The sequence below is a fragment of the Pithys albifrons genome, chromosome 3 (assembly GCF_047495875.1).
Source record: "Pithys albifrons albifrons isolate INPA30051 chromosome 3, PitAlb_v1, whole genome shotgun sequence".
NCBI classification, from domain to species: Eukaryota; Metazoa; Chordata; class Aves; order Passeriformes; family Thamnophilidae; genus Pithys; species Pithys albifrons.
This window is the reverse complement of record NC_092460.1, coordinates 9,162,355-9,187,461: the sequence shown is the minus strand read 5'-3', so window position 1 is coordinate 9,187,461 and position 25,107 is coordinate 9,162,355. Positions and strand designations below refer to the sequence as shown.

Below are 25,107 nucleotides of genomic sequence, written 5' to 3'. Positions count from 1 at the left end.
ACTTTGATAACAGCTCTGCAATAAAGAAGTGGTGTCAGATTTCTAGCAAAACAACGTCAGGCCGGCCCTGCCAGGACAAATGAAAGCAAGAGATCCTGGCAAAGCAAAGATAGTAGTAGAACTCTCACTGAGAAAAAGACCCCAAAAACCAACAAAAAAATCCCCCAATCAAACCAACAAACAAAGCAAAAAGTAATTTACATAATTCTTGGCAATGAAAATATATTGTGAGGGTTTGATGACCTGACAAGACAACCTGGCATTTGCAGAAAAATAATACCACACAGACATGGGCAACCATCAGCTCATGCCACAGAGTGGTCAGCTCACCACAAAGCAAAAAAGCAAACATAAAACCACAGTAGTTCTGCAAAACCATTTTTGATTCTTTGTGCATTCTGGCTGAGTTATATATCTCATGCCCACCACAAAGTACGTTTATCTCTCCCGTGCAAAGGTTTTCTCAGGGTGGGGGGAAAGCATTACATCCTCATTTCAGCAATGCCATGACTGTAATGTTCCCGTAACAAAGAAATTAAGAAACACAACTAAGTTTCATAGAAATGTTAAGCACTATTAGCAAGAAGTCAGTGCATGGACTTCTCAGCTACAGCAACCTCAAATCCATTAGAAAGTAAAGTCATGGCTATGAGAGATACAGGACATTACCATCCATTAGCAAGGGCCATAAACTGTACTAAGTGGGCTGTCAAGCTTGCAAGGAGCAAAACTTAATATTTGTCTATAACATCATTTGAGTTCAGAGTTCTCCTGACTCACCTGGGTAAAAGTCTGGCTTTCAAAGACCCTGTTCAGATTTTTCCTGTTTCAGATTAAACCCTCCGTACTGATACTGGATGCTAGAAATAACAAATAAAAACACTCACACAAAAACATTGTTTTTATGATGGCCTATCTTAGTCTTGGCAAAATGTAGTGTTTTAACACCTGCTCCTGCTTCCTTGTCAGGTATCTATGAATAAGGCTGAGGATGTGTGAATGAGGAGAAATCACAGAAATCTTCAAACTTACAGTTTTGTACTTTGATGATTTTTATCTTTCAATTCTTGGTAAAATAAATAAATTGAAAAGGAGGTCATGGCATTCCTAACATTAGATGATTCAATGAAATCAGCCTTTATTTTGAAATAAATGTTTAAGTAGCCAAAGCAGAGAGAGAGTGCTGCCAGGGAGGGACCCCAGCAAACTCTGCCTAAGAGCTGAGGTCAGGGCACTGTTTGCTGGCTGCTGTGACAAAGCCAGCAGGGTTGTCCCACTACAGCCCCTCTGCTCACACTCCTTTTTATCTCATACACACCCTCAGGGTGGGAGGGCGAGGAGAAACACCAGCACTGCAGCTGTGGATCTGACCTGGGAAACTGAGAGGCACCCAACCAGAGTTCTTAGGAAAGCAGTGTTTAATCCAAATTAAATGCAGAGACCCCTGTAAGAAATCTCCTCACTGGTTCTTTTAGGTCTCTGGGATTTTGATCTCTGCCTGCCAAGGTGCAGTGGACACAAAGCACAGATACAACTGCTATTTTGGGTCATCACAGGGTGAAGCCCTCACTGCAAGTCTGTTGCCATGTTTCCCAGCCCACTGGCAATCAGTTATCCAAAGCCACCAGAAGCCACAGATGTTCACTAAACAACATCTTCTTCTTGTTGGGTCAGTGGTGGTGGTTTGGTTTGATTTGTAGGGAAGGGTGCTTTTTGTTTTTATGGTAAAAAAACAAAATGAAAGCACAGCAAAAGCCTTCCTTAATGGAAATTTGCTCCTTACAAACCCAAATAAGTTGAGCTGACTAAAAAATTGTATTTTAGGACTGAACAAAACTCCCAAGAGAGTCAGAAGGTGCAATTTGCCAGCGCATAACACACAATCTGTTAATACACTCTTTTGCCAAGAACTAGCAAAACCCACATTCTGATAAACAGGGTGCACAAAAGGGTCCCCAGGCTCAGGAAATTCCTGTGTCAATGACAGCAGAAGAGAGATGCCAATAGCCCAAGAGGAGGAGCTCCATCACTTACAGAAGTGGAAAGAGAGAGTTCAGCTAAGTTATGTGTACTCACTGGAGAATTTTTAATTCAACAGCCCAGTTTAATGCTAATCAAGCTTTATATATATTCACACTGGTTTAAATAGGAATGGGATTGGGCTCCAAGTAGCCTGTGTGAGCACATTTGCCCTCAGCTCCTCATGTGAGCAGAAGCTGGTGGTCTGCATTCCCACCATCAGGCACTAACCGCCCCCATATGCTATCTCAGTCAAAAGTGTTAACCACCTTCAGAGTTGAACATTAACTCCTGATACAGCCATAAATGAGTCCTCAGCAGTAATCTGCTCTGCTTTTTTTTCCCTTTTTTTTAATCTTGCTCTAATTATTAAGGAGCAAAACACTGATGAACAACACTGATTGCATATTCTAAAAAAAAAAGTACCACCCTCCAGCTGCTCTGTTGGTGAATCCCCCTCTTGCTGCTTGTTGGGATTTACTTTCAGCCCTTTGCGTCTGAAACTAATTACTGCAACACCATCCTCAACATTAATTCCCTTCTCCTCTCTGGAATCAGAAGCAATATGGTACTTTCAGGAGACAATTTTTCATCTCTCTTTCTAAAGGGGAGATCTCAGCTGTTCAGTGGAGATAATGGTAAATGAGTCACCAATTTCAGAAGGTGAAGCTTTCTGGTGTCCCTTTATCAGAAACCATTGTCCGAAATTTCAGCTGGTGATTTAGGAAACTTATTTTATATGAATGTCACCAAGACCTAGCAAAATCTGTCAGCTCTCTGTGTGATCTTAAAGACAAATAGCAGCAATATCTTGTCAACCAGCTCTTTTAAACTTACTTCACTGTGTATTCTTATTGCACCTCTTACACTATTAGTTTTTCTCCCAGAAAACATTTTGCCCAAGTTCCTTCAGCAATACTTGATGGAAATGCAGCATTTTTCTTTCTTTTTAATTAAGTCCCTTTGTTTTCAGTGAGAAGCAGCACTTATGAAGTGACCAGAGTTATCAGGAAATTGCATTTTTGGTGTGTCAATGTTAAATAGGAAGATCATGCTGTCAGGCCTAATACATCTGTGTGATGCCCTCCCACAGCTGCTTTCAAAAAGTACAAGCACACCTTGCCCTGCTGCAGAACTTACTCTGGCTCCCATCAGCTCACCAGCCCTATTCCTGCATCTGTCTGGTCCCTGCAGTTTGGTGCAGCTGCACCTCTGATGCACCTTAGTTTCTCCCTGTTAAAGGTCCTCAACTGACAATTCAGTGAGCAGCAAATGTGCTGCTGCTCTCCTGCTTCCTTGGGCCAGGGATCTGAAGAGTGTGCACAGCCTTTAGCCCAAGAGATAGTGCTATAGCAAATAGGTACCCATACATTTTCTGCTATTCAACAGGATGCTAAAGAAAATGAAAAATCAGTAATCCATTCAATTCAGCAAGCAGATGTAACTCGTGCCCTTCCACACAGACTCCCTATGCTAAATATTAATCATAACAATTAGACTTTCTAGTAGATGACATTGTGCTTTCTCAAATTGCTGCAGAGCACTAAGACTTGCTGCTGGAGTTCTCCAGTGCCTGAACTATCGCATTGCTATGCATAACATTAGAAGAATTAAACAATTCAAAGCTATCCTGTTATGACCGAAGTGACACAACTGAGGCAGTGTTCACTTTCCATGTGCGTTCTCCGAATACAATCTGAGACTTTCTAACAATACGTTCACAGCATTTACATCCCGACATTGCACTATAAAGTTAGAAAAACAGAAACAAGATAAAACTGAGCACAAGATCTCCCCATTCATTTAGGTGAAGATGAGAATAAAAAGCTATATAATTTCAATTAAACTCTAGTCCAAGTACTCCCATGATCTCCCTAGTCTGTATTTTTCAATCTATCAGATTAAAATGAAGAAATGTTTGGCCCCTGTTCTGTAACATCATATTTACTGAGAGCTTACATTGGGAACTTGCCATTTGTGTCTCACTGATATTTGAAATAATACAGCCAAGTTTTCAATGGATAAAACTGAAAAAGAATAATTGAATGAACGCAATTTTCATGCAAGTCCTGAAATAAGGGCCATTTCTGTTGGGTGTAGTCTGGTTTGGTCTTGATCTGAAGCTTGAGTCATACAAACATTCTCTGCCCAGGCTGATTTAGACTGAGTATTAGGAAGAACCTTTCCACTGAAAGGGTTGTCAAGCCCTGGAACAGGCTGCCCAGGGAACTGGTTGAGTAACTATGCCTGGAGTTATTTAAAAGACATGTGGATGTGCCACTCAGGATCATGGTGTAGTGCTGGGCTTGGCAGTGCTGGATTGAGAGTTTGATTCGATGATTTTAGAAGTCTTCCAACCTAAATCGTTCTTTAATTCTATGATTTTGTACCAGTGCTTGCATGTACAATCCCTTGCATGGACAAGCCATTCACAGAGATGGCAAACAGCTGTATTTCTCCAAAAGACAATATCCCCCTCCTTTCTTGCCCCCTTCCCTGTGTTTGTGGGCTGTGCAGGTGAGTCACTGGCTCTGTGAGATGACTCTGTTTCCTTAGTGGCTGTAATTTCCCCCAATGTAGCCCACTTGTGCTTTGAGCACAGTTCTCATGCCCATGCTTTGGAACAGGAGAACCGCAGAGCTGACAGCTGAGCAGAGAGAAAGCTTTGACTGTGAGGATTAGAAGAAATTTGCAACATCGTGTTTGTAGTATTTTGTATTCTGTTGTTCCCAGAGATAATGCCTTCACTTTTGCTTGCAAGATCTTTGTGTTCCTCACAACAATCAAGGAGACGAAATCTGACTGTAAACCTTTTTATTCTATATTATCATTTCATGTTGGTTTGGTGTGTTAATCAAAGTGTCAGTAATGGCTGCAAAGAGAGCTCTTTCAATCCTCAAATGAAGAGAAATCTGAGCTTTCTAACACTACCAAAATTTCTAGTGGATAAGCTTTTTCACAAAGTAATTATTTCATTTTCCAGAAAGATTACTGATTACATCACACTAGGAAAAACTAAGAGAGGGGCCCTTTATCTTCCCCATGTTTCTGCAATTCTTGTACAAACTTATACTTGTTACCATGAAAAATGACAAATTTGCCATCTGATCAAAATGTTAACAAGGTAAGTGTCAGTGAGATGGATCACTGACTGTCACTGCAAGCCAGAACATGAGGATACATTGATATTTCTCAATATATTCACTGCTTCCCCAATGTTCGCTAACAACATTTCTACTGCGAGTGTAATAAATCACACAGAAATAACAAGCTGCATAGGATCTCTAGGATATGATAGATTTGTCGTAATAGCAGTATCTGCAAGGTAGAAAACAATTGGTAATGATCTATAGAAAGACCTAATCAACTGTCATTTGCTATAATGTGGCAGACGAAGCAAAGATATGAAATCCATAACACTTCTTTAGCCACTGCCCTCCCCATAGAGATACACACGTGTCAAGTGGGGAATAGCAAAAAGAATTAATGAGCTTTGGGGTCGCAGAAGTAGAAAAGAAAGTTAATAGCATGCCCTGGATGCAATCATTAAATTATACACTGCTGAACAAGGCACGGGAAAATCACAGAAGCTGCAAAGTCCTGTGACAGCAGTAAAGGCTTTTACCAACCCTGCTCCTTCTCCTTTGCTTTATTTCTTTTACATCTATTTCATTATTTTATAAAGGACTTTATGTCAAATCAAAACCAAATGCAAGTGGGGCTGGATAACCAAAGGAAAAGCCCATTCTAAGCTCACAAGGCGTCTCAGAGGACTGAAGGCAATACATGCCAAGGCTCTCCAGGTATTTTGTACTGATCAGGAGAACAAAAAAAAAAAAGAAAGAAAAAGGCTGTTTTGCATTGGACTGTGCCAGGTCCCAAACTGACTGTTCAAGCTTGAGTGTTCCTTTGCCTGCTCCCATGTGGGAAGGAAACACCCACCTTCCAGCACAGACATGCAAGATGTGCAGCTTCAGGTTACAGAAACACAGAAGTTTAACAGAACTGCTTTCCCAGGACCTCAAGTGCTGCTTAAGGTTAAAGCTTAAAGTTGTGCATTTTATACACTGAAATACCTTCTCTCCAACCCACCCTCCACTGCCACCTGCCTACAGCAACTTCGAGGTCAAGAACTAACACTCACCTATAAACCATAAGCTTCCAAGGTTACACAGACTGTTCTGCAGAGATTTTTCATGCTAGCCATACCAGGGAAGGCTCTCTGGAGAGCAAGGCAGTGTAGTTCATGCAAGGGGAATCCTGGGTTTAAAATTTCAAAAGGAAAATTCAGCACATTTTTATAAGGTGCAAATCAATATCTTCCTTTTTATTTGTTTGTTTGTTTTTAATTTTTTTTTCCCCAGAAAGACTTGTGGAAGAATAAAGGCTGCTTTGTGCTACTTTGCTTGCAAATCACATTTTCCTAAGTGAATGCATTTTTGGGAACACAAGAATTGCCACGCTGCCTCAGCACAGCAGTGTTCTGCTCCAGCATCCTGCCTGGCAGCTGCTGCAGGGGAATGTGCAGGAAACCTCCTAGTGGGCAATTATGGGAAAACCTGTTCAGATCCAGAATTTTCTTCCAGCCCCTCTATCAGTCAGTAAAAATTGGCACATCTTGAAATGTGGGTGTTTGTCTCTTCTCAAGCATTTGTTTCAAGTCCTTCCCAATGTTTGTAACTTGGTATTTTTCCATATCAGAGAACCTGCTAAAAGCCATATTTCAAAAGTCCTTATTGGCATTAAGCACAGCTGGACAGATTTGGAAAGGGCTCAGGTCCTTGGTGAAAGGGAACTGCTGAATTCTGTTGCAAATCTGTCCTTAAAGGGTCACAATAGGAGCTGCTCTGTGTAGAGCAGTTTGGAGAATCTGTCCTCAATGGGAGGTGCTAAGCCTTCAGAAAGCTGGTGCTCAACACTTTTGATAATCTGGCCCCAAGTTTAGTAAAAGGGGCCAAATTATGTGAATTAGAGGCAGAAATTCCCTACTGACAGCAGTGGAGAGTTCCACTTGACAATGAGTGGCTCAATAGGATTCTGGAATATTAGAACCATGAAAAGTGGATAATGCAACAAACATCAAAGGGTAAGACTTTCCTTTTCAATCATGTCTTCTTGAGCTCTACATAAAAGGACTGAAATATTCTGACATGAAAGAAAGAGAAGGAATGGTTAACTATACAGCCCTGCATTTCATTCTGAAATTAAAACATAGAGCATTTCTTAGGAACAGTGTATTTATATGACATATAATTGGTAATTTACATGATTTATAGGACACTAGTGGTACTTGGATTAGTTTCCTCTTCCTATTATAGAATCATAGAATGGTTTGGGTTGGAAAGTATCTTAAAGATCATCTAGTTCCAACCCCTCTGCCATAGCAAGCCTCATGCAAAGTGGCCCTGAACAACTCCAGGGATGAGAACATCCACCAAAGAGAGAAGAGCCTTACATTTATCCAGTTCTTCTCCACTCTAGGAGTGAAGTTTTGCCAGTTAGGCTCCTTTCCTTAGGAAAAAATTACTTCTCTCTCCCTCTTAGGTGTTTTCAACATTCAGTCACTTCCATCCACAATTCTGATAAAAAGTGAGGTTTGCACACAACTATTTTATGATTGTTTGTGGCATTTCTGACAGAATTTTAAGGGAGCATATTTGTACTCGAGTGATCTTGGCCACCACAGAACCTGAACCTCAAGCAATTTTCCCACATTCCCATGGCAGTTTTGGACATACTGACTACCATGATCAAGATTTCTGTCCTTCGCTTCTGCTGGAATTTTGTTGAATTGTCCAGCTAATGAAGGTTTCCTCCACATTTCAAGAGTAAGACTCAAGCACAGAGCTAAGGGGGGTTGGATGTTGTGGGCTGGATGGAAGTACTTCATGTTTCCTTCAGGGCTTCAGGTCTCTTTCAGAGCATGGACAGAATTCTGTTATTTACAGCTCCCTGTATCACACCTTGATGCAGGGGCACACAGTTTTTTTTGGGGGGACATAGGAATAGCCTGTTCACAGAAGCTGAAGACATCATGTTAGGAGGACAGTGGGAAGATATCAGGGTAGCACACTGGGTAGAAAAACTGGGCACTGGACTAGTTATTAGAACAAGCTTATTTAGGGTGTTAATGTCAGCTTTCTTTTGAGAAGTTACTAGTCTTGGTGAAACCACAGGGTAAGGCAGAAGAAACCAAGACATGGTAGATATTGCTCACTCTTTCCCCCAAAGGGAGAGAACAATCAGAGGAGAAACATTTTCATTCCCTCAGAGAAAATCTGGATATCAAGATGTAATCTGTTAATAAATGCTGTTTCATGTAATTAAAAGAAAACAACAACAAAGCCACAAAAACAACTGTGGACCAGCAGGAAACAAGAAACTCTCCATGGAGAGTGGCAATTCAGAGAACACCCACCATGGGGCCCACCTTCCCTATTCCCCCTCTAGAAACAGACCCATTTTATATATGGTGATTAGGCACTAAAGAAAAAAAGTATTACATGATTCACATGTAGAAAACAAGGTTATTAGGAGTAGGGATCATTTCAGCATATTGTTCTCCCTAATAAGCATAGCAATGAGTAATTGAGTTTCAGGCAATCTCCAAGGTGGTGCTTTGTAGAGAAAATGGAACTTGGCATGATGTCTACTTTTCCTTTAATTACATTGCCCTAATGAGCAACTTTCTTTACTCTCAGCAAATTTATTTCTTGAGAAGAAGCAACAGTAATAAACATGTAAAAAGGATCACCAGGTAGTACCAGAGAAGAAACATCAGCAGCTTAAAATGACAAGAGGTTGCTAAAAGTGGTGGGAAACACCAGATTGTGCTCAGCTTCATAATGTTAACTGCACTTAAAAGCAGAGAAAAGGATGTCAGTGGAGCACATTATCTAACCTGGGAACTGTCCTTGTTCTACTGTAATTTCCCTTCTGCACATGTTCCCGAGAGCAGCCCAGAAACACAAAGTGCTGATACATCAATCCAAAACTCCTCTGCTCACATGCAGCAGAGGGCAATTCTGCCTCATGCTCTTGTGCAAGATGACAGGAAAAAATCACATGCCAATAACATCCTACTGAGTGTCAATATCGCCCACTGCAACCTAGTAGAGAAGGATAAAGGGATGGCTTTTCCAAAGTCTTTAAGGCATTTAGACATCTAATTCTTGTTAAAAGTCAATGGCTGTTTCACTTATCTATTTTAGAAAGCCACCTGAGAATACACTTATGGTAAAGGACTCCCTGAATGTGCCTTTCTGCATTAAAAGTCAGCTGGGACACTCCACACATATATTGATTCTCATAGTTTTTTCCCTAAGCATTTGCAAGGAGACACCACAGTAGTAAAGGTAGACCCCCCCTTATCTACAGCTGAGGGAACGTATCACCTCTTGTTAAAACACCTGAGGTGTCCACCTTCAGAAAGCAGCACTTGCTACAGCTCCCAGACCTGAGTCGAATTAAGCCAGTGCACTACCAGGTTACAGTCTGACTTTGTAAATGCCAGCAGTGTTATTCTCTAGAAAACAAAACCAAAACCAAAACCCAAACACATGAAGAAAAGTTCTTTAGACTCATTCAAGTTTTCAGTGTTGCTCAAAGCTGGGGAACACATCCCAGCATAGCTACCAGCTGCCTTAGGGCCACAGTTTCCTACAGGGAAGTTTGAACTTCATGTGTTGGATTATAGCTGTAGATGGGTGATCACTCTACCTCCCTCCTTTTGTTTGTTCAGGGATTCATGGATATATCTGCACTCAGCAGTCTTACCTTGACTCACTCCAGAACTTCACAACGTCCCTGCAGCTCTCTGCATCACACCTACAAGTACTATTACTTAATGCACTCACAGAGCCAGTAGGAAACTTAATTAATAAAAAAAAAACCAAAAAAACCCTTTGAGATCTTCAAAAACAGGCACTTCAGATGTAAAAGTGTGAAATGAAATTATCTTGAAATAGAACGTCTGAAAGTGGCAGCAGACACCTAAGACTGTAAGTGTTTATGCAGCTTTATGTATTGTTATTTCTTCAGTAAGCCTGCCACAGAAATGGCAGGGGTATGGGAAGAAAGTATGTTAGCACTTACAGTCTACTCGTAAATGCATTAAGTGCAACTATTTCACTGAGAAAAAAATCAGGAGGAGAGCAGAGGCCCTTCTCCTGGGGAGCTAAAATCTCAATTACTGCTCCCAATCATCCCTTAGCTGAAGAAAAGCCTGAATAGTGCCCGTGCTGAACGTGACCTGGCAGTTGTGTGCATTTGCCCCTTCAAAGACACTCATGTAATGAATGAGAATAGATTTTTTCTTACAAAAAGAAAGAAAAAATAATCATTCAGGAAAAAGAATAATTCTAAGAAAAGCCCTTCCATTAAAACTCTACTTATTGCAATACCTTCCCACTTCCACAGAGATTACAATCCCTAGAAGCACACTGCCAGTACACAGAGGTGATTTATGTAGGCAAAAGGGAAATGGAAATGTTTAGGTGGATTTGCTTTTATGTCTACCTCAAACTCATGATCAACTTTTGCAATTAAATGCAGAAAGGGATTCTTTACCAGCCTCACATATAATGCTGAAACTATCCAGGCAAAGTGGGACAAAGGCTGCCCATACTTCCCTGCTTTCCCTGGTTATTGGAATACCTGCACTCAGGTAGTTATAATTAGGTTGTAACACAACCAAGGGGGATTTTGAAGCTTTCGTTTCCTTGAAGCAGTAAATGCCTCTGCTCAGTGTGGGCACCAGTCATCACTTTCTCTATTTTGCAGAACACAAGAACTGAAACTTGGGGAGAATGCTGCACTGCGCTGCTTGAACCCCCTTCAGTGGCTCCCTGCAGCACGGGGGCACAGGCAGCCAGAAGAAGTTGTTAGCAGACTTTGCTAACTGCAACTGCTAGTTGTCAGAAAGATAAAAGTTTCCTACACATGGAAAATAGCAGCAGGAGCTGGTTTTGAAAACAGATCACACATTTCTGGTAATTAATTGCATTTTGGAGATGTTTCATTTTTGCCCCCAAAGGAAACACTGTTAGCTCCTCTCTTCTTTTGAGCATCTCGTGCATTTGAAAACACACGCTTAATTCCAGAGAGAATTCAGGGATATGGGAATGTTAAAACGCCCTGAGAAGAGACATCATCCCGTATGGAAACAAAGTTCTTTACTCCCCCCTTGCTGACAACACCCTGTGGTCCCAAGCTGGGCAGTGTGCTCACCATGGCACTGCTGCAGCCCACCTGCCCTACAGCACCACAGAAACACTGTGCAGGCTTGCAAACACTATCTAATAAACTTGAGGGCTGGAGAACAGTAGGAGAGAGAGGAGCAGATTCTCACATCATCAGGAGGGAAATAGGCTTTTAAAAAGCCAGTTGTGTCTGTGCACAACAATGAAGCTTTATGTCTATATAAACTGACAAGTCAAATTGTCCTCCTGGGCCCAATTCTCAACATCAGCGCCATTTGACGGCGATAGCTGCCTCCTGCCTCTGCAGCGAATGGCTCTGTCTGCCAGCAAGGGCAGGCAAGATGATTAAAATAAGCATTAACAGAATGGTTTGGTGATTAGCTTTTCCCTCTCTCTTTTTTCTCCTCACTTTCTCTTTTTTTATATATAGTTTCAGGTCTGCCAAAGATTGCTAAAGCCATTTCTTCATTAGCAATGTACTTAACAAGTCTAAATTTAAAGTATTCATTTTCTTAAGGCCAAGGATTAAGGCAATTAAGGAAAACGGCTGCAACCTAGCGCCAAAGTCAATCCTTGACATGGAAAAGAAACAATGGTGCTTAACATATTTAAACAAAACCGAATTGTGCACAATTATCCTAACACTCTGTAAAACTGAATTCTCACTCTGTTGCAATGTTTTGTTAAAATTTCCTTTCTGAAGCTGAAATAACTCTCCCCCCCACCCCCCGCCACGTATGGGAACAGATATGCAGTCCCTTTGTGCTGCTTTCCTGGCAAAATCATTGCGACAAAAACTAATGTCCACTCTCATTCTGTGCTCACTTTACCATCAGCCTGCTCCTGACATCATATGTGTTTAATTCCTCGCCAGGTGTGCCCATGGAGGCCTGAGCCCTTGCCATCCCAGCACTGCCCTCTGCATCTGCATCACTGGAGCCCAGAAAAGAAGAAAAAAATTGAGAAAGTGCCTCAAAAAAGAGGGGAAAGGAAAGGGAAGCATAATCCCACAGTCTTAAGTCTAAAATAATTTTGTACTTTTGCTCTTCATGCATATTAAGACCTTCTTTAAACATGGCACCCATGGTACAGAATGGGCCTTGACCTCCCTTTGGCAATGAAATGTTTAGCTACTGCTTTAAGTGCACAAAAGGGAGACTTGCCTGTGTGTGTTGGTTTGGACTGGGGTAATTTTCTTCATAGCAACTGGTCAGGGTCAGTGCTTTGGAGCTGCGCTGGAAACTGTTGATAACTCAGGGATGTTTCCATCACTGCAGGGCAGGACTTATGCAGAGTCCAAGCCTTTACTTCTTCCACCCCATCCCAACAGCAGTGGGGCTGGGGCAGGTCAAGGAGTTGGGAGGGGACACAGCCAGGACAGTTGGTCCCAGGTGAACCAAGGAATATCCCAGACCACATGGGGTCATGATCAATATGGAGAGCGGAGGGAAGAAGGAAGGGATGGCATTTATCTTCCCAGGTCACCGTCACATGTGATGAGCCCTGCTGTCCTGGCAAGGGCTGAAACATGGGAAGCAGCAAATGAATTCTTTGTTTTCCTTTGTTTTTGTGTGTGGCTTTTGCTTTACCCATTAAACCGTCTATACCCCAACCCATAAGTCTTCTTTTACTGTTCGGATTCTTTCCCCCATCGCAGTGGGGGTAAATGAGGGACTGGCTCTGTGGGGCTGAGCTGCCGGTTGGGCTTAAACCACCACACTGATGAAACTCTGTAGCATTTTTTGCCAGATCACAACCTGTAATGTAAAGGATTGCCTCCTACAGAAAGCTGAGGTGCTGACTGTGAAACCACAGAGAGCCAGTTAGGTGTTAGCTCTGGAGCCCAAGGACAACAATTCATATTTCAATGTTTTTAACTGTTTCACTGATTATTGTTGTAGCAGAAATACTAAGAAAAGGCAAGACATAATCAGGTCTCACTTGTAGATGTACATGCTCAAATCCCTTTCATTTTTGTGGAAACAGAAGGTCCACAAGTTCCCACAAACACCAAGTTCGTGAATAAAACCCATAGACACAGCCTTAGCATGCTACAACAGAAAATGTAGAAGTGCAGCATTCTTCATATTAGAGGGAGCCAAAATAAATACTTCATGTACTTCTGAGCCCCTCATTCTGTTGATGTGTGTATGCCTATAAGTGTATGTCCATAAAGAGAATGCCTATAAATATACAAACATATAAAACCCACCCATTTTTCTTCAGACTTCATAATTTTCAATTTTATTTTAATAAGCAATTTCATATTTAAAACTGTCTAAATAAGATGCTTGGTGGGTTTTTTTTTCTAACTTAAACTGCCATCCTGTCATTTTGGTTTCTGAAAACCACTAACATTCAGTTCTCTATGATCTATTTTTGGGTTATTGGCAGTTTTTCCTAGTTCTCTTTCAGTTCAGCTTCCTTCTATACTTTTATTTCCCCAGAAGAAAAAAAAAAGAAATTAAGAAGGAAAACAGTGAGCAAATCTATAAAGGAAAAAGAAATATGCTTTTTTTTTCACCCACAAAACAAACAACACCGGAATACAAACACTTATCTGAAAAGCTTATTTCTCATATCTATATATTTTTTTCACTCTTTGAACTCAAAAAATAAGTTAATTTGACCTTGCAGATATTGGTAAACTCATCCTATCAGACTTTTCTGTACTTCTCAATGAGGAAGAACACTTCATTTCACTAATATACCTCAACCTTCATTTACAAAAGTCATGTAGAAAGCAAAAAGAAGCATCACATCTGAATCACTGAAGCTGCTAGTTCAGTGCTGGGTGAGCCAACAAAACTGCCAGTAACAACCAGTTCAGGTGTCTCCTATGAGACAACCACTTCCCAGGTACCTCCACTGTATAAAGCTGATCCCACAAAACATTGTCATCCACATTTGCAAGACAGCAGATGAAGGAACTGATCCAAATTACAGGATACCAAGAGGTCTGTTGTTGTGGGATTACAGGCTAAAACCAAAGCATCTTTACATAGCTGCACGTGGATCAGAGGATTGGATCACTGAGACCTACTGCTTAGATCAGTCCTACAGACTGAGAAAGGACTCTTCAAATTCTTGCTATTGGAAGAACAAATTGCTGAAGTCATCAGTTGGGCAGTGCACTGGATTTCGGTGTGATTTGGCTTGTGGCTTACCAACTACTTGTTCCCATCTCCTGAACCTTAAAGAGAACACAAACGAGCATTTAATTTGAAGTTTGAGGCAACATTTTAGTTCAGTGAAGAAAAATGTCTCTTTAGAAAATGGCAGCTCCCTGATAGGTTTGTCTGCTTTCCATACCATCAATTCCAAAAAGCTGAGTGTCTGGGATACTAATGGGGCATGTTCTCCCCACCAACAGGAATTCAGCTTACACTGCCGCAAAGGATAAGCAGAGGTCTGGAGGCAGTTTCACCTGGGCACTGGGAATTCGCAAGAAGCTCCTGAACAGCTAAGCAAGTCCAAGGACTGACAGTGTGAAGAGGCCTGAGAGACCATGTCCACTTTAATTCTCTTATCAGCAACTTGTCCTTGGTTGGAGGTTCTTTGTCACTAAGTCACTTGCTAATGAACTACCACCAAGGACACAACAGAGCAAATACTCCACGAGCTAAACACAGCAAACATCCTACTGAAGGGGCCACAAGACACCTTGTAATAGCCACAAAAATTTGCCTCTGCTGTATCATAGATTAAATGTAGGTGATTTCTAGAAGCCAATATTTTTTTACCTATGAGGCAGGAAAAGGTAAGAAGCATCAGGAGCAGTGACGGAATGCAGAGAGACAGCTGGACTAGAGGGCAATGAGGCTACTCGGTGATATGTAAAATGCCAAATGCACATTGCCTTCCAGACAAAGCTTAGGTATAAAGGGCATGTGTGTGATCATGAGGGATGGCTGCCTTAATGGGAACCCTTCTAACCACTTCTAATTCAATTCTGTAGTTGAGTTGTTTCCATTCCTCTAGATCTGATGGAAGATATCACAGCAAATGAAATGGCTCTTAATCAGATCTGATTATGATATCCTGCTATCTTAAAATAAGTGCAGCAATGCACACACAGTACAGAAAGGTCTCAGAGATTTCAGGTGCCAGAATAGAAAATGCCTCACAGGGTTGGAAAAGGCAGAAAATATCACAAACAGTGGGGACTCCATCTAGGGAGATATATGTGACAATAGGATGTCTCCCAGGATTCCTGCTGGGCCCTACTGACAAATTTGTCAGTTTTGCCTTATGTAGGTTGAGGACACGAAACAATCTGCTGGCATGCCAGCATTATCCAGGGGTTTTCAAATCCTAATCAGATAGAACATCATGGTCCAGAAAACTAAGTATCCTGTTAGAAATAAAAAAGAAATTTGTTTGATGAAAAAAACCCTAAAGAATATTTTCAGGTTATCTCAAAATGATTTTTTGTCCATTCAGCTACCACATCCAAACCATAACTATTTGCACAGTTCTAGGTTCTACAGCAATACTCTCAGCTGGAAATATTCATGCACAGTTAATCTGGATTGCCCTGCTGGAGTCGCTATAATATCGCAAGACTCAGGAAGCAACTGGGAAAGGCTCAGACTCCTTGGCTAGCAGAACCTCCTCCAATGCTCAGTCAGAAAGAGCAATATTGGCAAGACCAGGATAAAATCCAGAGCCTACTGGAAAGGACTTACTTTCTGCTGCATCACAAGAAGATTGGGAAATAAAATTTGTACCTGGGAGAACCAGAGCTTTAAAAAAGAACCCAGAAAGCTACTCAGATTCTGTGCTGCTTCTGTCCCTTTCCATGGGTTTACCCAGGCCGGGTGCAAAGAGAGCAGGGTCTGGCCCAAGGGAGTTCAGATGCAGCAGACTGATCTACCACCAGGCTACAATATGTTCCCAGAAGGTACATTATAATTCTGAGGCCAAGGAACAGCCTATTAACTCTGCATGCCATTAATTTTCATGAATAGTTCAATCCAGTGCTCATAGAAGCCGTTGGGCATCTTTCCATTTTGTCTAGCAGGACCTGGATTAGGGCTTATTTATCTTCTCATTTTATACCTTATCTTTAAGTAGGAAGCAGCCCAAACAGTTCAGTGCAGCTGTGCAGGTTTCAAGCCCTGAGCCAGGCTCTGTGCCCAGCCGCATGCAGGAACCTGTCTGCAGGTTGGAGTGATGGCATGTCACAGTCAAAGCCACTCAGGGAGAATTAAACTTCAGGCTTGTTTGACTAAACTTCTGAATTCACCACAGTTCCCCTCTTTTGCCAGCCTGAAGAAACAGCCCAGCAGGTTCTTGAGTCATATGCCAAAATGCCTCCTTCATTCTCCCTGGAATTGGAAATGATTACTAATAGGTATTCTTGCTGAAATGATTTAACATAACGTGCTGAATGAGATCACTAAGTCAAAATATCTTTTCCTAAGTGAGTCTCTTGCTGCTTGCCTGAATGCCAGAGGGAAAGGAGGACAGCATGAAGTGAAGTCTTTTGCTGGCTTCTGTGTTTTACAACATCTTTTAAATTACTGAAGAATTCACATTAGGAAGTTTCACTCAGGCTCATTACAAGAGGCCCACGAAGCCGGTCTGACAGGGAGCTGGGGGATGGAGACACAAGGGATTTGGGTTAACTTCCCTCTTTCACACTTTCCCCTTTTCCAGCATTCCCAGCTGGAAGACAGGCGAGGAAATGAGGTTGGTATGAAAGCAAAGCTGATGAGGGGCTGAGCACTCTTTGCTCTGCATGCACAGCCCTGGATGTGCATCACCAAGGCAGCTGCATCTGTTGCAGCAGGCTGGAATAACCCAGTGAAACATGAAATTTGGGGAGGAACAGGGGTGAGCACCACAAAAACTACCATTCATGCCAGGGATACTCAAGGTTTCACTAAGAGACCAGGCTGCCCTTACTCATCCGAATCTGTCAGCCCCAAAACTAACTTACTGAGGTCAGCACTCATAACAGTAGTGTGGACTTTTGATTGAGTCTTCCTTTCTGAGAAAGCCCGATACTCTCTGGCCCAGTACAGCTATTACCTGCCAACCTAAAAGATGATGAATGTTATTTATATTGCAGTAATGGCTAACCACTCCGTGGAGACCAGGGACAGGCTGTGCTAGGGACTTTTCTAACACTTGCTGAATGAGGGCTGCCCACAGATGCCTGAAACTGCTGAGACATTTCAGGATAACATTCTTGAATGTCTTGGACAAGATGACCTCCAACAACGCTGCAGTACTTGTGCTGACTGCAACAACACAGGGGGCTGTTCTACAGTAGAGATGTTCATTCATGCCAAATTCTTATCAGTCACTGTGACTCACCTTTATGATAGCAAGGAATTACTTCATAGGAGGCTTTTAAGTTCCTTGATTAACAAATGTAGCATATTAATCTATTTCAAACCAAACAGAAAACATAGAGCTATAAGGAGTTATTCTAATGAAAAGTTTTCCTAATATTTAGCTCCTATAGTTTTGTTGTCCAAGAAATAAGTGGATCAATGAATAAGAACTACTCAAAATGTAGATGTAGACGAGAAAAGTAAACCAGCAATAGTAAAACACGAAGGGCCTGATTCTGCAAACCCCCCTGTATGACCAGTTTAACTTCGGCATGTGTACACTTGAAGGATTAGCCTTCAAATTATTGCTGAAAAAGTAAGAACTGATAAACTATAGCTTTAGCTTTCCACTACAACGAAGCCAGAGGGAGGATAGCTAACACTTCCCAGGAAATACCTCCCAAGAAACAGCCCTGTAAAGATGTAGAGGAAATACATCTAAAACATTCAATGCAGATGTGTCTTTCACTATTAATCATTCTCTTTGTATCTTAGAAAAATCACACAGTTACTTCTTTCAAATGCACTGAGGTAGAGAAACCTAAAATATTAAGTGGTGAATTCTACCAAGAAATGCCTTAGAGATGGTGCTGTGGAGTAAATGTCAGCCCCTCTTTCATCCCTTCTACAATTAATGTTCCGGTACTATAATTCTAAAAATATATTCAAAAGTTGGCAGACATTTATGTCCTTCAGAAACCTTATTAAAATACAAGTGCTAAGAAACACCTTACCTTTAATTATAGACATTACACTTAAAAGTTGCTTTAGACAAGGCACTCTCAGACCTTCATAGCCACAAGCCTGAAGATATCAGAGCCAGTAAACAGACTAACCAGAGATTAACCCGATATGCTTTTTTCTGTTTTTTCCATCAGATGAGTGGTCACTCCAATACCAAATGGGAGAAATTAAGCACACAGTAAGAGACTGTAAGTACTTTCTGTCTCAACTCTAGAAGTCTCCCGAGAGATCTGATGTCTCAACATCAGGGCATCCCTTTCACTGTCAGACACTCAGAGCAATGGGATTTATCACCAATCTGCTGAGCGTATACAGATGACAACTGCAGAGCTTGGAGAGCTCAGAGGCATTTACAGATAGAAAGGGGTTTGCAACAGACATGTTGAGCCAGAGCTGGGACCCGCAGCCTGTGAAAAGTATTCCCAGTAGCTGTAAAGCCTTTAGCTGCAGTGCTTAAACCAGGCACCACAATATGCAGATTTAGCCTGCGTGCACTTTTCAATTACACAAACTGTCTGAGGGAAGCTGAGCAGCCTCCATGTCACATATGACAATGAAAAGGATGCTGGGATTATTCTGGAAGGTGGTCTTTGCTGCCTAAGCTACAACTCCATCTATCACTCAAATACATGGAAATGAAGTGTTGTTTATAAACAGGTTTTGGATGGGCAATGGATTTAAAGCTCTCTCCAGAATCCACATCTCACCTAGTGGAACTTTATCCCTCATGGATTTTGCCTCACCATGATCTACATCTCTTCCTAAATCTTTTAAAGTATCTCCTTCACAAAGGGATGTGACTTCTTGTTATAACACAGAGGCGCATTATATCAAAAGGTTTTTCCCATACTGACTGAGCTCCAAATTATTTCCAAAGTCAGCTTTGTTTTAAATAATTTGTCCCTCTTACATTTTTCATTTATTCATTTAGGATAGCAAATTGCTTAAGTCCCTCCATCCTCCAATCCAGCCACTGAAAGAACTAAACACCAAACTTTTTATAGCAACAAATATTTTTTTGTTTCCCTGACATCCTGAAAAAAAAATCTTACTTCAGCATAAATCTGTACAAAAGCAAAAGTTAGCTCTATGGTGTTCAAGAATAGCTGGTTAGACTCTGACGCTATACATTCTTCTGCTAAATGATACATTATAGTATTTGTGTCTAAATATTTATGCTTCCTATGTCTGCTAAAAGCAACACCTAAAATTGCTATAACTGAAAATGACAAGATAAAAAAATATTTTTCACCAATTTGTCACCCTTCTGCATTTAACAGCCCTCAAGATATAGTGTAGTTCATTAACAGAGTTTTGCCTGTTCAGCTATAACAAGGGAGAAATAAATGTGTTAAACAAGAAGCAAATGGAATTGTAAATACGACAAAAATGGAAACAGATTTTCTGGGTTGGTACAGCATCTAAAACCACTTGACACACGTCAGAAAGAAAATTTATAGATTCGTTGAGGTGGATGATACCTGTAAGGTCATTGAATTCACCATTATCCCAGCACTGCCAAGGCCACCACTAACCCATGTCTCTGAGAGCCACAAATACACATCTCCAGGGATGATGATGCCAGAACTTCCCTGAACAGCCTGTTCCAATGCCTGACAACCCTTTGGGTGTTAACTTCCAAGTTGCCTCACTCATCTGCTTTTACCCACAGCAGCAGACAGGATGGCCATCATTTATTTCCACAGGATCTCCTTGCTCAGCCATCTCATTACAAGGTTTTACCTGAGGGTTCTCAGGCACTGCACTTTGTATAACTGGTCAATAATAAACTTTTTTTTCTCCATTTTTTTGCATATTTAAGTAATTGAAAAACTTTAAAATACACCACCATTTTTTTTTGTGAGTGGGGAGTTGTCATCATCCATATATGACAAAGACAAAAATACGAAAGCAGAAAATGTCATGAATTCTCCTTCAAGCAGATGGTATTGCAGTAGCACTGAACAAGTTTATATTAATTACTTTCAGAAAGAGAGGGAGATGTCATATTTCAGATAGAGGATCCTACCAACTCAACTAAGAACAATCCATAAATTTAACAATAGTGAGATTTTTTCATAGAATCATTGTGACAGCTGTCAGGCTGGGGAAAACTTTTTGTTAATGCCAGTACAATTGTTCATTTAAACAAAAGGCAGTAATTCAGTCACACTGGAGCAGCTTATGTGCCCAGCTCTGCCATAAAATCTGCACACAGGAAGACATTCCATCTATATGTAGAATTGCTCTTTAATTCTCATCTTTGGGGCTACAGTGTGATTTGTCCAAACCTGACCAGAGCCCTGCAAAAATCCAGGAGGCCAGAAGGCAATTTGTGATTGAGTTGTAACAAGCCACCTGTGTTTCTTTATTGGAAGGGGGAGGTTTGGCACCCCAGGTTAGCAGCCGGCATAGGACATGCTCCTTGCATGCCAGCTGACCATGTGGTCACCCTTTTTCCCCAAGCCCCCAAAATAAGAGAACACAACTATTGGCAGAGATGTCACCTCACTCTATGTTCAGTGATAGACTGAAGTACCAAAGGTGTCAGCTGTATCTTCCCTCAGAGGAGAAGCTCACAAGGAAATCCCAGTAGAGGTCTTGGTGCTATCACAGGGTCTTTGAAAGCAATAAAGATGCAGAGACCTTCACCAAAGGCAGGGTCTGGTTCATTAAGGTGATTTACCAACAGCAAAACCAGCTCTGAAGAAGAAATAAATTGCAACCCTTACCTCCTGGTAGATGTCGTCATTCCTGCTGAAGTCTCCAGCCCTCCTTGGAAGCACATGGACATGAACATGCTGAAAATGTGAAACAAAATAATGGTGATTATCAGGTTCATGACTTCTTTTTCTGGATTGTCAGCATTATTCTCAACACACACAAGTAATCACGCACAGGCTCCCACAGCATTATTTTTAGAGGAAAATACATTAACCTGGTCCATAACTGTATCTCGACTCTTTGGAGAATATAAAAGATGAGATACATCAGAGAGCAGCTCTGCTGCATTATATGAGCTTCAGAGTGAAATGCCAAGAAGTTTAGGGGCTCTGTGGAATTATTCATGGCTGTCAGTCAGAGACATATTTAGCCAGAGCTTTGAAATGACAATGTCCCTCAGAGAGCTGTGTGTTGTGTCTTCAGAACCGACAAGGATATGAGGGTGCTGGTGCTGGGATGCGTTGCAGGACCCACGTGGGCTGCCCAGGCTCAGGGCTGTGCTCACAGCCTGGGGGACAGAGGAGCCAAGGGCACACCACAGGCAGGTAGAAAGGCTGACAGGAGAGGACAGTCCCCAGGTTGTACAATGCCTTTCACAAGGTCAGTAAGGCTTTAATGCTTTGGTTCTCTCCCAGGAGGCTGTAGCCTAAACACAACAAACTGAAACCCCCAGGGGTACAAGGCATGTGCTGGGGACACACCCCTGCAGGAACATGGACTCCAGAGCCCCACACCTGTGAGGCACAAGGATTATGAGTGCAGTTTTGCAAATCCTGAAGTGTAAGTGTCCCTCTCCTGATGGCAGGGCCATCGCTCAGCGGTAGCAGAACTGAGGACTACGAGCTGCCCAGGCAGCTTTGGGTCACCCAGCACAGGAAGGAGGTGAGGGGGGATGTATTCTTGTCACAAGTACTGATGAAATATGGGGAAAACAAACAAAACTGTGGACAGGAACACAAATAAATGGCTTGCCATCTTGACGTTGTATTATTGCTATTACCATTTCTTTCCTTGACACTCTCTTCATACCATAAAGGAAGGGTAATTCAAGATCCTCAAGACTCAAACTCTACCAGGAAATCAAACAAGCACTCATACATCTGCTTTTCTGCAATATGTTCAGCTACTACCTTGCAAAGCATTCTTTTATCTTTTTCCCTTTCTCTTTCCCTCACTTTTGAGAAAAGAAAAAAAACAACTGACAATAATTCTTCAGGGAAAAAAAACCCCAACACCTCAGTGAGGAGAGGCAGCAAATAATCTGAGTGACAGATCACATTTATGCATCTCCAGATCTTTTTAGATGGTGCCTAAATCCTTAAAAAAAAAAGAGAGAAAAAGAAAGAGAAAAAAAAGAGGGAAAAAAAGAAGACTGCGTCAGAAACAGCACCAAATGGTTTGCATAGAACTTAGTTAGCTTGCACCTGATTCAGTTTAATCATATAGAAATCAGCTGAAATTCCTGCACCTCATTGAAATATTCTCCAAACATGGCTTAAGTCTATAATGAAATAGGGAAAAAATTTTTCTTAGGCTATTTGTAAGAAAATCAAACATACCTGTATTGTGTTAGCTTCAATCCATAAAAGCATTTGCTCAGTGAACAAAATGAAATCACAAGGATGTTTCAGTTAATGAAATATGCTGAATACCATGGTTTTTTTGTTTCCTCAGCTTTACCCTAGAGAAACCAAATATGTGATTTCTTATCATTATCCACAGCTTTCAGTGTATTCAGCCTAGAGATGAGGCTGATTCTTGAGGGTCAGAAACTGTGTTTTTCAGTAATACATCAGTGATAGTGTTCTGATAGTGTATTATACTAATATATCATGAGAGTGAAAGTGCTCTTGTGATGTATTAGTGCAATGTATCATCTGAACATCACTGCTCTCATGATGCATTGCTCAAAATCACAAGGCAACTTTAAAGATGGTCTTCAGTAGCCCTAGGCCTGAAATTTTGCTTTTGGACAGACTTTCAAGAAAAAGCAAAGTGAAGATTAAAATTTGTGGTGGTACTGTAAAATTTCACTACTGTCTCACACCTGTGATTCTCATTAGATTTTAAATTTATTCATAAAAATTGTTAGTTCATCTGACATTCAGTTTCTTTCTCTTCTGCTACAAGGAATGATAGTTTTGCACAAATACCAATTTGCAGGAATTTATCTTGATGATATATGTAACATCTAATATCAGCTATCAACAACCATATTCCCCAGAAGTTTTAGCCACCTTTAAGAGCAATTTTTATCTCTGTTGCAGAATCTTCCAAGACACAGACAGGAGAAGATCTGCATACCCATGACAATTTGGAATATCAGCAAACACACAGGGATGTAGTCCAAAGCTCAGTGCAGAGATGCTGCACTGCAGATGCACAGACCAGCACAGCAGGTAATGAATGAGCTTAATGTGATGTTCTACCCAAAATGGGCTCTTGTGATCAGTGTGAAAAAAAAAGAAAAAAAAGTGTTTATGACAGCATATGGGCCACTTGGCATCACTGGGGACATTCTCAGGGTTAGTCACCTTTACTACATGCATTATGTTCTCACACACTGCCAGGCTGCATGGTAAAATCCATCTACTGTGTCTGAAAACAAATGAATATTCCCAAGGTTAGAGGTAAAAACAATCAGTTTAAAAGAGAGTAATTTTTTTTTCCAGACATCCATTTCTTTTTACATTCTATGCATGGAACATAAATAAATATCTGAATTCTCCCCACTGTTTGTATAATAGAAACAAACAAGATCAGCAATAGTATTTCAAGTAGTTCTTCAGCTTTATGAAGAAATATAAGCAGCACAGAGCAATGGCTACCAGGTAGTCAGAAACACTGAACAAGGAGGTTTTACTTTTTTTCTAATCTGCCTTTGAGCTTCTGGCCTTCCCAACTCAGAGAGGCTGATATTTTGATTCTTTAGGAGTTCTTTAATTGATCATTTTTACTCCTTAGTACTATTTGTTACTGCTAAAGCCTCAATCCACCAAGGCACTTAAGCACCAGCTCAATTTCCAACCTGTGAATTGGTTCAGTGGGAGTATCCACATCCCAGAAGTTATGTATATGTCTCAGTGTTTTGCATCCACTTCTGGCTACAGGGAGGTCTCCCCAACTGCAAGTAGCAAAAATAATTTCAAGGTGCCCACAAATTAAAGTTGCTTGCTTCTCTTTTGTTTTCCAGGCAAAACAAAAACCTGCACATACAAAAAATCTCAACATTTGCAATTGTCTGAAATGTGTCAGTGAATACAAACGAAATGGACTGTTTGTTGTTTTTTTTTAAACAAACAAAGAGATTTAGGCAAATCTTCCATCAAAACACTGTTTGAAGAGAAAAAAAATCTAACCATGGTCCAAAATTGTGAAAATAAAGGATTTTGGCTTTTTTTCCCCAATTGTTTTGGGTAACCTTATGCTTGGTGAGCAGCAGGCAGCCCCATCACATTCCAGTGGGCTGTATTCAGTCACTGTTGATGGTATTTCAATTTTTTCCCTAAGAAATTGCTTTCCCTCATTTTGCATTATTTTGATTAATAAGCAAGAAAAGCAACACACAACAGCCAAGACATTTACATTAATGGACCAATCAATATGACCCACATCAGGGTAGAAAAATGCAGACACGCGCTTGCGTTGTTCGGTGTTAGCTCCATTGCCTCCTCTTTTTCAGGCAGCAACGCAGGACAGAGGGACACTGTGTGTGACAATGTGAGGACACAGCAGCATGTCCCCAGGTGGGGAACACCATGTGAGTTAAATATGCCCAAGTCCCACAAGTTGCTTCTGATACAGGGGACAAGATTTCCAATCAGACATGTCCAGAACTGCAGTAGCCATAAGGGGACTGACAGAGCTGAATTTTAGAGCACCTTCACAATTAAAATTATCAGACTGACAGTTTTCTGTGTCTGTGACTGCAGCTCCCTCTGCTTCATGGTGGCTGCCACATTATCAATAAAATCTTTTGGGGAAACTCCCAATGGTGAGAACTATCAAATAATGCAAAATCACTCTGAAGGGAAATTTCTTCAAGGCCTTTATACCCCAAATGACAAAAGCATTAG

The 25,107-nt window shown here is 41.2% G+C and overlaps 1 protein-coding gene across 3 annotated transcripts in view; it reads right to left on the bottom strand.

Moving 5' to 3' along the window:
* The window catches only part of FHIT (fragile histidine triad diadenosine triphosphatase), a 549,696-nt gene that overhangs the window by 67,668 nt on the left and 456,921 nt on the right, over positions 1-25,107 (bottom strand). For all 3 annotated transcript variants that reach the window (XM_071549691.1, XM_071549693.1, XM_071549692.1), the window contains exon 5: positions 21,040-21,108. In XM_071549691.1, the coding sequence (XP_071405792.1) occupies positions 21,040-21,108 (69 nt within the window). The remainder of the gene's footprint in view (positions 1-21,039; positions 21,109-25,107) is intronic.